Source organism: Carassius auratus, chromosome 1 (assembly GCF_003368295.1).
Source record: "Carassius auratus strain Wakin chromosome 1, ASM336829v1, whole genome shotgun sequence".
Taxonomy (NCBI): Eukaryota; Metazoa; Chordata; class Actinopteri; order Cypriniformes; family Cyprinidae; genus Carassius; species Carassius auratus.
In genome coordinates, this window is record NC_039243.1 from 25868857 (window position 1) to 25887215 (window position 18359).

The following is an 18359-nucleotide window of genomic DNA, read 5'->3' on the forward strand; positions in this document are numbered from 1 at the left end:
AGACGAACAGCGCGAGAGCTTTCAACTCATTTCGACACGAAGAGAACTTGGAAGGCGTGTTACAAGAGCTCCACACAGCACCCACACATTACCGTGTTAAAAACAGAGGAAAAGCAGAGGAGAGCATTCTGAAATGAGGGTTTGTTTCTTGATAGCAAACAATAAGTTGAGCCTGTCGAAGGCATACGGCAGACTAGAGAAGGAGATCAAACGGAGAGAGATAAATCTTGTTACCACTGATATGAAGCTCGCAGCTAAACAATCGGATGACAAAATCTCATTAGTTGCAAACGGGACCGGCGCAGAAGCTACACTATAAAAATGATACATTTTCGTTTAAAATCCTGCTTTCGTTGCTGGAAAAGAAGAGATTATGGAACGACATGTAGCCTATTTTGTCATTGAATTGTGTAGAGGATGTCAGTATGCCCACCAATTTGAGCTATTAAAATCTGTTTGTTAGTGTAAATTGTAGGCATACTGATGATAACCCTAAAAAATACAAAGCATAACAGTACTGTTACAATAACACCAAATACCACCAGAGTACCACACGCTTAAATAATGCAATAAACACCAACTATATTTAACAAAACACTAAATGTATAGAGTTAAATTAAATCTTTCTCTAAAACATTTGTACAACATTTTACTGTAACACGTAGCTTATTTTACCTTATACTGTATGAGGTGACATCTGGTTAACAAGTTTTTTAAATGAAGCATTTTTATCTTTTCTACCACCCACCTTGAAATTACTTGCATTTTTACAGATTCCTCCACATACACGCGCTCTCGGTATGCGCGTGAACTGCATACTAAAGAGTTCTATTTCCGTGCTTCAGATTCAAAACATTCAAATGTCATCATTAAGAATAGCTTCTTAAATCACATTAATCGTATATATATATATATATATATATATATATATATATATATATATATATATATATATATATATATATATATATATATATAGTTATATACACAGACACTTACATTTCTTATGATAAATGCTAAATGACGAATTAATTGGTCAAGACTAAATTGACAGAAAAAAAAAACGGATTTCTGTGCTCCTTGAATTATGCTCTCCCGTGCCTTGGATATTTAGCTTAAATACGACTGTTTGAGTTTTTAAGACATGTAAATCAGTTCACATTTTCTGTTTAAAGAGAGCTGGAGTGGCAAGGTAAGGGCGCACGACGAGGGAGGGAGCATCTGATTGACGTTGTCTAGGTCGAATCAGGTGACGCAGCGCTGGCAGTCCGGGGCGTCCATTGGCTGCTGGTGGCAAGAGCTCTGCGCAAAACCACGCACTGACGCTCACTCTCCTTTTAGAACTCGAGAAGAGGGGACCTACGGATTTCTAAGCATCCCGCAGATATTATGGACTATTAGAAAACTATATGTAGAAAAGTGTTATTAGTCTGCAATAGCTCGCGTTCAGGATTTTATTTCAAAGTGATCTACTCTCTCACTAAGCAAAAGAGTTTTGGAAACATTTTGCTTTTCAGTAATAAGGATCTGGACTTCTGTAGCTTCTACAATGTCTTGCTGTGACGCACGGACTACTAAATTCTGCTCTTCTTGAGACCGCATTATATCAAATGGCTATAGATCTTGCGCATTTGGCGACATGGTTTCAGGCTAACACCGTACAACAAAGGAGCTTTCTGGTTCGTTTGGGAAGTTGCACAGTGCATATGTTTTCTTGGACCAAAGCGATGGGTTATTCCTAAGCTGTGTCTGGAGAAGAAACGGTGTCAAGACAGAGCGGGGGAATAAAGAGGAGTGCACTTGTTGTTTGGAGATGATCTTGATATTTCTCTTTTTCTCAATCTTGGATGGAGGGTTATCGCAGCTGCACTTCTCGGTACCGGAGGAGCAGGAGCTCGGGACGGTTGTGGGAAATATCGCCGAAGATCTGGGGCTGGACATCACAAAACTTTCCGCGCGCCGTTTCCAGACCGTTCCTAGCGTGCGCACGCCGTACCTGGAGGTCAACTTAGAGAACGGAGCGCTGGTAGTGAACGAGCGCATCGACCGAGAGGAGATATGTCGCCAGACCGTCCCGTGCCTCCTCCACCTCGAAGTGTTTTTGGAGAACCCGCTCGAGCTTTTCCGCGTCGAGATCGAGGTCATGGATATTAACGACAATCCGCCGAGTTTCCCGGAGACGGACATCACCGTGGAGATCACCGAAAGCGCCACACCGGGCACCCGCTTCCCCGTGGAGAACGCGTTCGACCCTGATGTGGGGACTAATGCCTTGAGCACATACGCCATCACCACTAACAACTACTTTTATTTGGACGTACAGACGCAGGGCGACGGCAACCGCTTTGCGGAGCTCGTGCTGGATAAACCCTTGGACCGTGAACAGCAGGCGGTGCACAGGTACGTGCTTACCGCCGTGGACGGAGGGCAGCCGCAGAGGACCGGCACCGCACTTTTAGTGGTTAAAGTGTTGGACTCAAACGACAACGCGCCCACGTTCGATCAATCCGTTTACTCTGTGAGTTTGCGCGAGAACTCCCCAGTTGGCACGCTTGTTATTCAGCTCAACGCCACCGATATGGACGAGGGCCAAAACGGAGAGATTGTTTACTCTCTAAGTACTCACAATCCGCCGCGCATTCGGGATCTGTTTAACATCGACTCGCGCACTGGGAGGATTGAGGTGACCGGGGAGGTGGATTACGAGGAGAGCAGCACGCATCAGATCTACGTGCAGGCGAAAGACATGGGCCCGAACGCCGTGCCCGCGCACTGCAAAGTTCTGGTCAAACTCATCGACGTGAACGACAACTCGCCGGACATTTTTTTCAGCACGGTCACGGAGTCGGTAAGCGAACAGGCTGCCCCGGGCACTGTGATTGCTCTGCTGAGCGTCACGGACCGTGACTCCGGTGAGAATGGACAGATGAGCTGCGAGCTGCACGGCGAAGTTCCGTTCAAACTCAAGTCGTCTTTCAAAAACTATTACACGATCGTCACGGACGGTGCACTCGATCGCGAGAAAGTGGAGTCTTACACGCTCACGGTGGTCGCCAAAGATAAAGGGGTGCCGTCTCTCTCCACAAGCAAGTCCATCAAAGTGCACGTCTCGGACGAAAACGACAATACTCCTAGATTCATGCAATCGGTTTACGACGTGTACGTGACGGAGAATAACGTCCCAGGGGCTTACATTTACGCGGTGAGCGCCGTGGATCCTGATGTTGGACAGAACGCCTATGTCACTTACTCCATATTGGAGTGCGAAATACAGGGTATGTCCATCTTAACCTACGTGTCTATCAACTCTGAGAACGGCTACTTGTACGCGCTGCGCTCTTTTGATTACGAGCAAATAAAAGAGTTCAGATTTATGGTCCACGCAAAAGACTCCGGTGCGCCCGAGTTAACGGCCAACTCCACCGTTAACGTCATCATAGTGGACCAGAACGACAATGCCCCGTCTATAATTGCGCCTCTGGGCAAAAACGGCACCGCGAGGGAACATTTACCCCGCTCAGCCGAGCCGGGATACCTGGTCACCCGTATTGTGGCCACGGATGCGGATGATGGTGAGAACGCACGCCTGTCATACAGCATCCTCCGAGGAAACGAGCTCGGTATGTTCCGGATGGACTGGAGAACCGGTGAACTACGTACCGCGCGCCGGGTGTCCAGCAAACGGGACCCGCCGCTCCCGTACGACCTGTTGATCGAGGTGCGCGACCACGGGCAGCCGCCGCTGTCGTCCTCCGCGAGCATCAACGTAGTGCTCGTGGACAGCATTGTTGAGGGCCGGAGCGGCGACCGGGGGTCGGTCAAGTCCAAAGAGGGCTCGCTGGACCTCACACTCATCCTCATCATCGCGCTCGGCTCCGTGTCCTTCATTTTCCTACTCGCCATGATCGTGCTGGCGGTGCGCTGTCAAAAAGACAAGAAACTGAACATCTACACGTGCATGGCCGGAGACTCGTGCTGTCAGTGCTGCAGTCGCCAAGCGCGCGGGCGCAAGAAGAAGCTCAGTAAATCGGACATCATGCTCGTCCAGAGCACTAACGTGGCCAGCACCGCACAGGTGCCGGTGGAGGAGTCTGGCAGCTTCGGCTCGCACCACCAGAACCAAAACTACTGCTACCAGGTGTGTCTGACACCGGAGTCTGCCAAAACCGACCTGATGTTTCTTAAACCATGCAGCCCATCCCGGAGCACAGACACAGAGCACAACCCGTGCGGTGCAATCGTTACCGGATATGCGGATCAGCAACCAGATATAATCTCAAACGGGAGCATTTTATCAAGCGAGGTGAAAACACATTTTATTACCTATCCAGACAGCACTTTATCTTAATCCAGTATGAAATATCTGCATCATTATCGTCAATTAACATTATCGTATTCAATCTTAGGTTTTTATAACCTATATATACTTTCATAGAAAATTCAAATGATCTCATATGAACACGCGTTTGTGTGTGTGTGTGTGTAGTCTATATTTTTTTTGACAGGGTTAGACAGTGTTTTAATTTATTTGCTATCAAATTACACGTTGTGAATTGCTGTATTGGAAAGTGCTGCCAAAGTCACAATCTTCGCTGATAACTTAACTGCATTTCAACATTCATTACAAATGCAGTAATGTGAAATCTCAAAATTTAACAGAACTGATCAAAATTCTTGTGAGAAATTCAGTGGATGTAAAAATCTCCCAGTATATGCACCTAAAGCAGCTATTCAGTGGTGATCTTTGAGCTTCCTGTGTTTGTAATGTCAGATTGTAATCATCTGCTTGCTTATGACTCACCCAGTGCTCTTAAAGGTAGCTTGGGGCTGTAGTGCTATTTTCAGGCACTTTAATTACATACAGCACTTAAGGGTCAGTTACATATAAGGATGTAACCACACATTCAAGATTGGATAAGAACCAAATGTAAACATGTCAGCATTGATCAATGAAAATCCTGTATTGATTGACCAATAACAGGAATATATGGGCGGCATGAATATTGAGGGTAGCTACAAGCAGGTACAACATTTCTGCTCTGATACTACCATTTTCCTTTTTGCTTCAGAGACAAGCCATGTTATCTTAAGTGAGCCCCCCATCTGACAAGTCTACCTTACTGTCCCCTGGCACTCTCTGAAAGGGTGTAGCCCTGGAGTCAATCTGAGTAGGGAGGGGGGAGTGTATTGGACGAGGGTTTAAGTATGCCAAGCACACAGTCGCTGGGTATCAGTGGAACAAAGGCGGTTCTATGGTTGAGGTGCTCTAGTGCATGAACAGAGAAGAACAGAGGCCTGACCAGTGTTTTAGTGACACATGTAGAATATCAAATGAACTTAATCATCATAACAATCTTCATCATCGTTATGATTATTACTATTTATTATTGTTGTTGTTGTCGTTTAGACCAAGCACCAGAGAAATGAACTCAGCTACCTGGTTGACAGGCCCCGTCGTGTTAACAGGTGAGACGACTTATTAAATTCAATGTGCACATACATTATATTTTCATATCAATATATTATAATCTATACATTTCACATCAATACATATCAGAAAAAACTTAATTTTTGCATTGCATGTGTCATCGTTATGTTTGATGCTACACAGCACAAGTATGATACAAAATTTGATACTGAATTTAATCAGCAGTCTAAGCTATGCCAAAAGTGTTAAATAACCAAAACAATCAATACTTTTAATGGGAAAAAGCAGTACAAAGCTCCAATTACCAAATGACTACTAAACTGTAAAAATTCCCTTGTAGTTCAGCATTTCAAGAGGCAGATATCGTCAGCTCTAAAGACAGCGGACATGGAGATAGCGAGCAAGGAGACAGCGACCACGACGCCACCAACCGGGGCCACACAGCAGGTGAGTTGGATACGAGTTTGTCACCTACTGTCGACCTCATAGTAGATTTGAAAGAAGCGTAGACGAGTTACAGACCCCTGGGGAATGAATGCTGAGGGGAAACACAGGCAGCGATAGACATTGAGAAATTGTTCGCATCTTGGCTTTGAAAGCAACGGGACAAGCCTTCAACCGATTCCAGCAGTGGATCAATATAGGGACCGCGTGGAAATTATACATCTGTCAACAGAGTTAAATGGATTTCTGTCAATGCTGCGAACAAGACAGTCTTGTCTGATGGACAGGCTTTCTGAAGCATTTAATGAGTATTTGAAAGCTTCCACGGTAGCGAACTCAAACAGCTGCCCACCACCCCAGCTACACCATCCAAACACAATTATTTTTCCATTCATATCAAATGCTATAAACGTCCGAGTCAAGCATGACAGAATGGCAGTCATTCATTGGAGACGAATTAGATTATATTTTGTTTATTCTTTATTTATTTATATTCAATTCGATGAGCTTTTTTGACTTTCAAGTTCTATATTTCATTGCTGCTCATTTATTGATAAAGGTGGATGAGGCTTTGACCTTTCTCTCCAAAGAATCATGACATTCAGCCTTTGGTTTGGCAAACAGATAGATGATGGGTTGCCACATATTACGTGTGTGCCGAACACAATGGAATACAAATTCTTGAAAATAGCATGGATTCGCATTTAAGGTAACTACAGTATGAGAACATTTTACTGTAGGAAGGCCTATGATCCTTTCTGGGAGGAAAATCACAGAAGGAGAAAGGGAGAGAGGGATTGAGATTTTTTGGAAACTTATTAGAGCTTCAAAGGGGTAAAATGAGAAGATATGTGTGTCCTTTCCTTCCTTGCTCTCCTCTGGGTGTATGTTGGCAAGCTCGCAGTTTCTGCACTCCCATTTCAGTGCCTGTCTCCGCATAGCCAATTATCACAGCAAGGTTAAGATGAAGGCCTGGGACACTGACAGGGGTAGAACCACTGCATTAACGACCACTTACACACACACACACACACACACACTCTTATCTCTTTCACACACCCCTACCTCACCTCCTCTTGTTCTTACAGTGCCAATTTGGAGACATCAGTCTGAATTAATAGAAGAGACAGAAAAATAAATGTTGGGACCCTCATATTCTGTTGATATTGAGTGTATTGCTCTTATGTTTAGTATCACAATAATGAAAATGTAAAAAATAAGAGGTAACACTTTTTTATCATTAGTTAACTATATTAGTCAACATCAACTAACAAAAGATTTATTAAGATTTATTAGTCTTAAGAACTAATATTTATGCATCTTATTTAATGGTAATTTTCTAACATAAGTAACATCAAAATATATATCTGTAAATATTAGATAATGTGTTAGCTAAAGTAATGGTAGCTCATTGTAAAGTTTTACCAAATAACGGAGTAAATTTCTTTCTCTTTAAATCTTTAATGTACATTTGACCTCATCAAAACTCATTTGGCAGACATAACTGAAGTGTTATCCTTCTTCTTCATATATATATATATATATATATATATATATATATATATATATATATATATATATATATATATATATATATATATATATATATATTTAACACAAACTGCCTGGTTATTTCAGGTTTTGGATTAATATGACCTTTTCAAGACACAAGAAATTTGTAATAAAAGGTGTATGCACCGATGTAAGTAATGTGACATTTTAATGACACGTTTTAAAATAGCTGAAATTTTCCTTATAATTCTTATAAGATCAGAAAAGCCTGGTACTTTAAAGCGAGCATATCTTTCAAGCTATTTAAATGGCCCTGGGGTCTCTCAGACAAGCACGAGGGTAAAGCTAGAAGAGCTGAGGTTAGAGAAAGGCACTTTTCCGTGATTTAGACTGTTAGATCTGCATTTGTTTGCAAAGAGACAGAGGCGTGACAAATTGCACAATTAGATTAACACGAGTGAGTGATAGATTGATGCGTATCTATAAATGAGGAATCTGTGGTGATGACGTTAATCAAATCATTCCTGTCGCTCTAATTTAATGCTATCAGATCCCAATCAGAGCAACTCCATTTGCTCTGCACGCGCAAACACAAACACACACACTTTGTAGCTATAGTGAAAGCCAATGCTCGGGGAATAAATTGGAAACAGATGATTCTGGAAATTATACAATAAAGATCTCAACATTTTACATTAGATACAATCGAATTACAATTAAAATACATGTACATTATGACATACAGTCGGAAATATAGTCATGAACAACCCCATTTAGCATGTTTTGCTACACAAAACAAAACAGAAAATACCATGCAGCAACTAAAACGAATTAGTGGATTTTTTTTTAATGATTCATTTACGTTATCCATCCAAACAGCTGTTTATTCTTTGGATTATTGCCTCAGCTCGCTCAGTATGAAGTTCTGTGTTCAATACAATGTGACAAAAAGCAGTCATGCAGTGTTTTGTCGCATTACACCAAAACTCATTTGGTGCTTAACATTACTGAAAAATGTTGAAGTTAATAGAGTCACTCCCCAAGATTGGTGATAAGGTTGACCATTTAGGTGATTTCAGTATCTAGTAGTTAGTTCGTTTTGAATGAAATCCCACCCTGATTGTTCTTCAAAACTATTTGGCCAAATTTTTCTCCCAACCCTAGCAAAAACTGTTGTCCTCGGCATGTGTGCTCTGGTCTTTGGTCAGCCCGACGACAGGTGTTCTGAAGGGAAATTCTGCTCATCAGGGCTTTGGCAGTGTTTTTCCTTTTTTGTTCTGATACTTTTGCACACCATTGATAAAAGATGTGATGAGGTCTCCAGAAGAGAAAATGCAAGAGAAGCGGAAAGAGACGAAAATAACACGCACACAGTGGGATGCAGAGCACTTCCTGATGGAGAACAGCTTAGTTAGTCAGTGTGTTTGTACTCAGCGCAGCATCTCTCTCTCTCTTTTTTATTTTCTCTAGATGTCTGCAGCCCCAGAGTCCAGCATCTAGTTCGATCATTAATGTTTCCAACAAAGCTCCCAGCTGCACTGAGGATATCTAATATCTAATCAAATACAGGTCTGCAATTATAGGATTTCATGGGCAATTATGTAGATATTTTTATTTCTGTATTTATTTATTGGCTATGAAGTGCAGGTGTTAATCTATAGTACACAACCTGCTACACTAGTAATTGCGAGGATGTATTGTATTGCAGAATAATGGAATAAACCATGCAAATGCTGTTTGCTGAACCATATCACTGTTAGATTTTAAACACAATTATTCTAACAGCTCAGATTTCTCTTGATGGCTAAAAACAAAATCATCAAATCCTTGAGGTCAGCCACTTGCAGCGCATCATGGATGCTGCATGGTCGTGTTCGTTTTATCCAAAGAGCAGTAATGCTGAGCTTTCTGCCCAAATTTCAGCATTTAGCTCTGATTGAACCATTTAACAACTGCATTCAAACCAAACCATTTCAACCTAAATCCTTATTCGAATAGGATTTGTTTTCCCTGAGGATGGTCATTTTGTGTTCCAGTGATTTAAACCCTGTCCAAATTGAAAATATCTGTTTTTCCTTCCTAACCATTGCTGTTAACTCGGGGTCCTCTAAGAAATCTAATCCTGTTTGTATAGAAACATCTGTGATTGCGGTATATTACTGTTTCGCTTCAACTTTTGATCTTCGAATTCTACAGCTAAGTTTCTTTGCAACTTTATTTATGATTTAAATGTGATCATATGTGAGCTTTTAATGCCCAAAATCAATACATAAAATCAAAGATGTTCTGTGTAAATAATTGTGACAGTATTTCATACGTAAAAATCCTGTCAAGTTTGTTGCTTCCGTGTGCCAGCATTTGCATATATATCCTCAATCTTCATCAAAATTGGTTTCTTTTCTGGTGACCCCAATATGATGGTTCAAATCTGTATCAGAATAAAATTCTACCCCTTAATTCCGCTGAATACATAAAAACTCTATTATTTAGCTGTTTTTGAAGCACTATTATTTCCATCAGGACATGACAGTCTGGTAGTTTAATGTGTTATTAACAGCAGACCTCAGTCAGATCAGACGGTATCAGGTCCTACATGTTCTACACGAGTCTCTGCGTGTGACTGTTATATTGATGTGAACGTCACGCTGTGAGCTTCTATCTGCTCGCTCAGTGGGGATATTTAGAGGCCGCTGTTCTAATTACATTGAGTTTGATTGTACGAAGTCAGGTTTATCTGTGTACTTAATACTGATGATGTCACAATGGCCTTGGAGCCCTGCTTTAACAAGATGTATGCCTCTGTGTACACCCACATATTTCTGTCCTTATATATCACTCCGAAATAAATAAGTGGATAGGCTGTGGAAGTGATCTATGGATTTCACAACAGAGATGTGAGCCGAGTATGGGTTCAGATGTCGCATCTGTAAGATTAGAAGTACTGAGGAGCACGTAGGAAAGAAGAATCGCAGAAGAAATCTCTTTAAACTTCGCTTTTCCTTGACAGCAATGATACAGAGAGCAAATGGAGACTTTTGCTTAAGCTTTTCAGGTAATCTCACATATGTCTCCTTTAGGGTTTAAGCAATGTCAAAAACTGCTTAGACGTACTCAAAAAACAGAGATTTCAAGATGAACTAAAGTATCTTTTAGCATTTTATAGCTCTATTCTTTGTTAACACCAATTTTGAGGCAAATTTGATAAATGATTTGATATTTAAATAAAAATGAACAACCTATAAGTGATACAAGTCCATATTTTTTGTGTGTGTGTGTGTGTGCACAACATAGCCAGACACTTTGATCACTAAATAATGCTGCATTATCTTTTAGAGTCACCTATAGCGATACTACTAAGCTCTGAACTCCGGGTCAGTTTATTTAATCTCCAGCGCTTTATGCAGATATCTGCAGGCCCCAAAGCCACGCTAGTAACATGTGTCCTGGTTACCTATGCAGATCATTACAACAGTTCTACACTAATAAAAAGTCATTCCCCTGTGTGTTCACTTCAGCATCAATACACACAAACACACACACACTCATAGTATGGTCAGGTTTATCAGAAGGGCAGATTTGTTCTTTGATCTCACTCAGAAAAAGCTTCTGCCACAAGGAATTAGAGATTAGAGATTGTCCTGACATGCATCCACCCCCTCCCTCTCCTCCTCAGTCAGCCTTTGTCTTTACGTGTCTCAGATTTCCCATATCAGCCTACAGACTCTTTCATCCTCACTGCCTTTTTCCTTCACTTCACATTTCCTCTCTTAAATTGATCTTCCTCGTTGTACCTGTTTGAATATGACCTTGCTGCATCACTGTACCCGCTCCAATATGGGTCTTTTTATGGCACTCTGTAACTAAAAAAATTAAATAATAAAAAAATAAAGAATATACTTGTATTTTAAGTGAAAATTAAATAGAAATATATAGAAGATGTGCAGAAATACACCCAGTCGTAGGTTCTTCAATCAATTATAACTTGATTATTTATTACACAACATGATTGAAATTGAGGCATAGATCAGTGAGGGAAAAACTATTTACAGACTGATGCATGCATCCTTTAAAACTAGTTAAAGTATCACAACGATTTCTGTACTTTAATAAAACAAGATTAAATATTTTAAAGCGAAATAAGGCAATGAATGCCACAAAATTCAATTGCAAATACTTAAAGATTTGTGTGCTGCTGCTTTCCTACCAAAGTTATATGACCTTCTGAAGGATAATATTATTAAGGACCTGGCTCTTTGTAATGGACTCTGTGAACAGTTGCTTCTGCATTTAGCCTCTCTGGTCACCGGAACTCCCAGTGCAGTGCATGGAAATTACAAAATAAATAAATAAGCACAAAATTTAATTTTGAGGAAGTGTCACATGACAGGACAATATTGATATGATCTGACTCTACAGTAAAGGTATTTAAAGCTGCTGGATCTCATTACTATAATGTTTTTTTTTAAGTATATGAAATATCACATTTCAAAATATGATGTCATGTAGCACTTCAGTTTTAGTCTATTAAAAACACTAACAGGTTAGAAAGTGATATTGAGTACAGAGGCAAATACTACAAAATCACTGACAAGTGTTTACATATGTTCTTATTAGACATTAGCACAGAACACCTACTGACATACAGTAGTAATACCTTATTTCATAGCGATATTATGATAAAAGAACTAATATGATTTCCATCTTTAATAAAAAATTAGGAGTTTAATATTGCATGTAATATATTAGGGCATGCGAGTGCTGAATAATAGATCATACCATGCCGTATTATTCTGCTCACCTTGACTGTTATTTTGCAGACTATGCTCCTGGATCATGTTTTGTTGGTCCTGGAACAGGGTTATGCTTGATGCATCTGCACAACCTAAAAGGTGTGCACACCAACAGTGACATCAGTGGATGCTTGCAATTTTTGTATGCAGCAAACCAAAGGTTGCTTGAGCAGATGGAGCTGTATCAAACTTTTTAAGGCAGATAATGACTTCCAATCATTTTTAAACACTATTTTTCTTCCTGCACTGTGAAATTGCTTGTAATAGTTTGCCTATTCACCTGCACTTATATACTGGTGTACTGAATAAAAATATCACTTCTTAGTAGAGAACCATGCAATGCAGTGCACATGAGGTATAAATGCTGTGAAGTGCACATGCACCTGTGATGGTTCAAGCCAGGGTGAATGCGTCAATGTAAACCAGGCTTAACGCTGATCCCAACTCTACATTTCCTCCTAGTCCAAACTTTCATATCCCTTACCTTGATCTTAAGCTTAGCAAATATTTTACAAGTGCTGATCCTAGTCTGTTGCAAAGGACCCACAGGTAAGATACTGTACCCGCCATTAACTAATCCACCCCCCACCCCACCCAAATTGTTTTTCTGTTTGTTTGTTTTTTTTAAATAGAGGAATATGACAAGATATTAACAACGTTGTTAGCCCAGGAACATGCAGTGGACTCAAACTTGCATCTCCCTCATTAGCACCAAAGCTCAATGTGTCAAAGCCAACCCAACCTCACAGGAAAATACAAGTATTTTACAAGGTGGATAACTGTAAAAAAACAAAAAAAAACATGTACATCCACTGGAGTTAGCAGATAACATGAAAAAGTACAGATTAAATTATATCTATTAGCCAAAATTTTGCCAAAACATTAATAGTTACAAACTTTTGGCCTCCAAGCTCCCTGTATGACTGCATCTCATGCTGGGGTTGAATGCAGAGGCCTTTATTAGAGTTCAGTGTGATGCCACGTTGCTCTCTGCCCTTCTCTTTCATTTATTTCCCTTTCAAGCTCCGCTCTCGTTCTTTTCCTCTGAAACCGGCTAATTATCATGTTCTGTGTAGTCATTAGTCAGAAAGCAAAAGTGTCTGCTTGTGAGTGTGTGTGTTTGGAGGACGGGGTGTGTTTCTCCCAGTGTTGTTAGTTCTGGTTGCGTAGCCTTGTGTTTGTATGAAGGACTTGAGAAACCGGCAGATGAGAGACACTGTGAAATTAACAGCATGAAAAGAGCATGAAAACATCATAGCAGATTCGTTTTAATATGGGTTAGTGGGAGGGACATGGAGAGGCAGAGAGGGAGAAACAAAGGGCTGGAGAGTTCACTGCTTTGTGTTTATAACTATCCTTCTTTCAGCAGGCCGCCTTCCAGTCAATTACCGTGCTTTGCTGAAGCCCGACAATGGCTGCAGTTGGTTATAAAACGAGTAAAAAGCTCGCAATCTGTCTGGTTAAATAATCATCTCCATTCAAATATGAATAATTTCAGACTCTGTGTTCTGGATAATTCATAGTAATTTTGCCTTTGTGTTACTGTTGACATCGGATTGTTACACAGAAGAGCGGCAGATAAAGGGAAAGCAGAAGATTTTGGTGTGAGGAAGCGTGTAGCCTCCACAAAACATTTTTGTGCTAAATAGATCTCGGAACGCATACAAGGGTGACATCGAAGCTCCCACGCACACACTAATTTAGTTCATTTTACCATTATGCATGGTATTTTTGCTTTTATATCTAATATATTCTGAAACATACAAAAAAGAAGAAAAAAAAGTGGCTCCAATTGCTTGGAAATATACCAATTACAGTAATAAAGAAAATTAATTCTAAAATCTCTAAGCTTAAATGGAATGTTCATGTAAAAAAATTAATTTTGTCACATTTATTCACCTTCATGTCATTTTAAATCTGTAGATTTACTTTTTTCTGAACAAAAAAGGAGATAGTTTGATTTATTTTTATTTATTTTATGAATCTATTACTTTCTGTTTACTAAAGAAGGAAAGTTTTAGAAAGTACAGGTTTTGAATTACATTTAAACTAGTAAATGATGACAGAAATAACATTTTAGCTTGAACTATACTTTTAAATATTGTAACACCATTAATTATATACAGTATTGTTGTATATTATCTTTGACTAATATTTCCTCTCATAATATTTCCTCTTTTACAGGAGCTGATCTTTTCTCCAACTGCACTGAAGAGTGCAAGGCTCTGGGTCACTCTGACCGATGCTGGATGCCCTCCTTCATGCCTGGCGACAGTCGCCAAGGCGCCGATTACCGTAGCAACCTGCACGTCCCGGGAATGGATGCGGTGCCGGACACTGAGGTACAGGAGAGCGTGGTTCCGGGCGATGCGTGCAATCGGGCCGATGATAGATCATTCTCTACGTTCGGCAAAGACAAGTCACACCACGGCACGCTCACACGCCATGAGCTACACACACTCTTACCAAGCGCCCAAGCGCCTTACAAACCCAACTATCTGTGTGAGTACTCGCTCAAAGTGTACGATTTCTGAACCCCCCCCCAGATCTGATCCACTGCCGTCATCTCTTCCAAATCTAACCCTTGGCTCTGTTTGTATAGAATTATTTATATTTCTAAAAATATATATATGTAATCTCATTTTCTCTAAACACCCTTTCTTGACCTATTCTCTCACTTTTCAATTTGTTTTCCCCTTTCCTTCAAAAGCAAAGTGACAAAAAACAAAAACAATACATGTGTAATATATGGACATATCAATAAAGGACTTTTTTGAGTGAAATTGTGGAGTTGTGTCCAACATTTTGTCTTCTCCTTGCCCTCTAAATTCTCCCCAAAGCATTTGAAGACACTGGTGAAAAACCATTACAAATTTGGCTCATGAATGCTGAATTTGCAACTAATTTGTCATCCAGACCTACATAAACACATACTTTGTGCTGTGACTTTTCCTTAAGCTGAAAGTTATCCTCATCGTAATCATGTAAGACACATGGTATGTCTGTACAACATGTCTATATCTCATCACAAGGTTCTGCATCTCACATAATCATGATTTAGCACATTTTCAGCCACTGTGTCCATCATATGACATAAACAGAAATACACAGCATTCCATATTGAATGGCAGTGGTTATTTCTCGGGTTTCATATACATCCTACAAAATCCAACATTATCTACATGTGTTTTCCTCTATGTCTGTTCTAATCACCATACGCCACAGCTCTACTGTAATCACACTTGTGACTGCCTCTTCACCTCTGATTATAGCATGCAAACTGTGGTAGTGTACGCTCACAGCTGCTGAGACATCAAGTATCTTGTCACTGTATCTGTTTTAATGCGGTACTACTACCTTCTACTACTGGACTAAAGCATGGACAAGTGTACTGTGTGCTTTCCTGTGGGCGGAGACAAAGTGTGCATGTGCATGTGTTTGTATTCTCCCAAAAACATGGATATGATGGTTCTTATATCCTAAGCACCACCTCTAGTCTAGTTTAGTCTAGTCTATCTGCAAAAATGCACACACACACACATACACACACACACTCACACACACACACATATATATATATATGCATTAAAATACTTTTTTACAGTACTGTATATATATATATATATATATATATATATATACATATATATACATATGAAGAAACAGAACAAACAGAGACAGACTAAATCCAGAAAAATTGTGGCAATGTCTCCAAAACGCCTCAAGAAACCTACAGTACAGTTTTAGGCAAACATTTTGGTAAAAATGCTGTAACGTGAGAATGCTGTCAGAAATAATGCCATAAATTATATTAACTGAACTAAATAAAATCAACATTTGGTGTGTGGCCACACTGCGTTAAAAAAAGCTTTTGTCTTATATGCACTTGAGCATTGTTTTTCAGGTAGCTTTGCAGGTAGGCTTCTTGAAGTGTCTTGGAGACATTGCCACAGTTCTTCTGGATTGAGTCTGTCTCAGTTTGTTCGGTTTCTTCATGTTATTCCAGACAGACTGATGATGGTGAGATCAGATCTCTGCTGTCAGACTCCTTGTGCAAACAAAAATCTCACTGGATTATTACAATTAATGGCAAAAATAATGTTTGGAAAAGTAAACTGATATTTACTACTGACACAAAACATAGAAATAACTGACTTAAAAAACATATTTTTTTGCTGGTGAAAATACTGGTGGCACACTAGTTCATCGAAAATGAATAGTCTTTTAAAAATTGCTTATGAATTTCTCCTTATGCTATAGTATTTCCAAATACTAAATTGAATCTTTTTATCAACTTGTTTTCTTTCAGTTATCCTAATTTATCTGAAAAATTTTGAACATTACCAAAATTATCCACAAATAATGTTTTTTCCCCCCTCAAAAACTGCATAAGCTTAGATTTTCAGGACAGCACAAGGGATATAAAGTGCATTTTACATTCAATATTTGACTGAATAATCACACAATAAATCATTGATACAGTTATCAATCAAACATATGATCTGATTTATATATTAATGTAATTGTCCAGAGATAAACGTGATGTTTTTGTGGTGAATGGATAAACGTAGTTTAAGTGATGTTTTTACTTCATCAGCTCATTTTGGGGAAATATATTTGGACTGGTAAGATTCAGATTTTAATGATTATCGTGTTTTCTTGTTTTTTTGCCCTATAGCACGCAAAAGGATTTCCTAGCACCTTCCGTGTGGACATTCCAGAAAAAGCGTGAGTTTGCACAGTAATGTAACCGGCCAAAAGCATCAAGGGTTTCTTTTATAAAGTTGCCTTCATTTTTTTTTTTTTAAATTGAACTCAATCACGGCCGATCTGGTCGTTCCCAACTCTGTCGGACATCTGAAACAGATTATATGGGATGCGATCTGATGACGTAAGGACCCTGAGAAATCTCAGCAGGACTGAGAAACCTTGCCAAATCTCCTCCAAACAAAAACTGGATGAGAAGAGGGAAGAACAGAGGGAAAGAGCTTAGGAGTGATGGAGAGACAAAAGGAGAAAAATGGATGATCAATGGACACGGCTGTTTCCTCGCTCTCTCCGCTCTATCAATGTGTCTCTGTTTACAGTCCACTGTAAACTATTCCTATCTGAGCCCTTTACCCATTTTGACACGCACACACACAAACATAAACACACATGCGTACACACTGTACAAACATACTGTACAGAGAGCAGCCCAAACTATGTGCATTATAAACTCAACTATCCGTTTTAGACTTGACTGTTTTCTATAGTCGTTTATTTTTTCTTCTTAATCAGTGTGGTCAAGTGTTCTCCTGAAATGACTATCTTTAGAAAAGCGTGGATGCGGTGGACAAAAAAAAAAAAAAGGAAAAAAGACGATTCTGTTCTCTTATTGGCCTGTGGATACTTCATCTGACATTGTGGTTATCTTCATGTGTGCAAGTGTGTACTGTTCTATCTTAAAGCTTCAAATAACTATAAATCGAGCTATATCTATAACTATATATATATATATATATATATATATATATATATATATATATATATATATACACACACACACACACACACACACAAACACACATATACAGTATATAAATATATATATATATATATATATATATATATATATATATATATATATATATATATATATATATATATATATATATATATATATATATAAGTATATATATACTTTTTGTCTGAACCTGTGTAGCCCATTGGATAGTTTCCTAAACACCATATTGCCATAAACCAATACAAAGTGCTGAAAAGACTTTAAAAAAAAAATACATTAAAATCGGGGCTTCAAATTGTGTGGCCTTTCTGTCTATAAATGCAGAATTATTTTATGCTATAGTTATTTGATGTTATTCTCTCTCAAAGGCACAGATTACATACAGTATACAGGTCAGACCAGGGCTAGTTGTCAAATCTGTTGTCAAGTCTTAAATACAAAAACATTTTACAAGGTTATAATAAATATATATATATATATATACATGCTATATATATATATATATATATATATATATATATATATATATATATATATATATATATATATATATATATATATATATATATATATATATATAACACACATTGAAATTTAATGCAACATGCTCTACAGTTGACCCACTGTAGTAAAACCAATTATGAAACACAAAATGAGAATATACAAAAATGTTTTGGTT

General features: G+C 39.0%; 1 protein-coding gene across 3 annotated transcripts; it reads left to right on the forward strand.

Moving 5' to 3' along the window:
• The first annotated feature begins 1342 nt into the window (after nucleotides 1–1342).
• LOC113105734 (protocadherin-10-like) lies at nucleotides 1343–17649 on the forward strand. Of its 3 annotated transcripts, none has more exons than XM_026267002.1 (5): nucleotides 1343–4303; nucleotides 5408–5466; nucleotides 5769–5875; nucleotides 14359–14676; nucleotides 16853–17649. In XM_026267002.1, exons 1-5 carry the CDS (start codon nucleotides 1814–1816, stop codon nucleotides 16870–16872), a joined length of 2994 nt encoding a protein of 997 aa, XP_026122787.1. In that variant the 5' UTR covers nucleotides 1343–1813; the 3' UTR covers nucleotides 16873–17649. The 3 variants fall into 3 exon arrangements, with proteins under 3 accessions (XP_026122787.1, XP_026122797.1, XP_026122782.1); XM_026267012.1 differs by having other exon boundaries at nucleotides 14359–14516; XM_026266997.1 differs by lacking the exon at nucleotides 16853–17649 and having other exon boundaries at nucleotides 14359–14957.
• The last annotated feature ends 710 nt before the right edge of the window (nucleotides 17650–18359 follow it).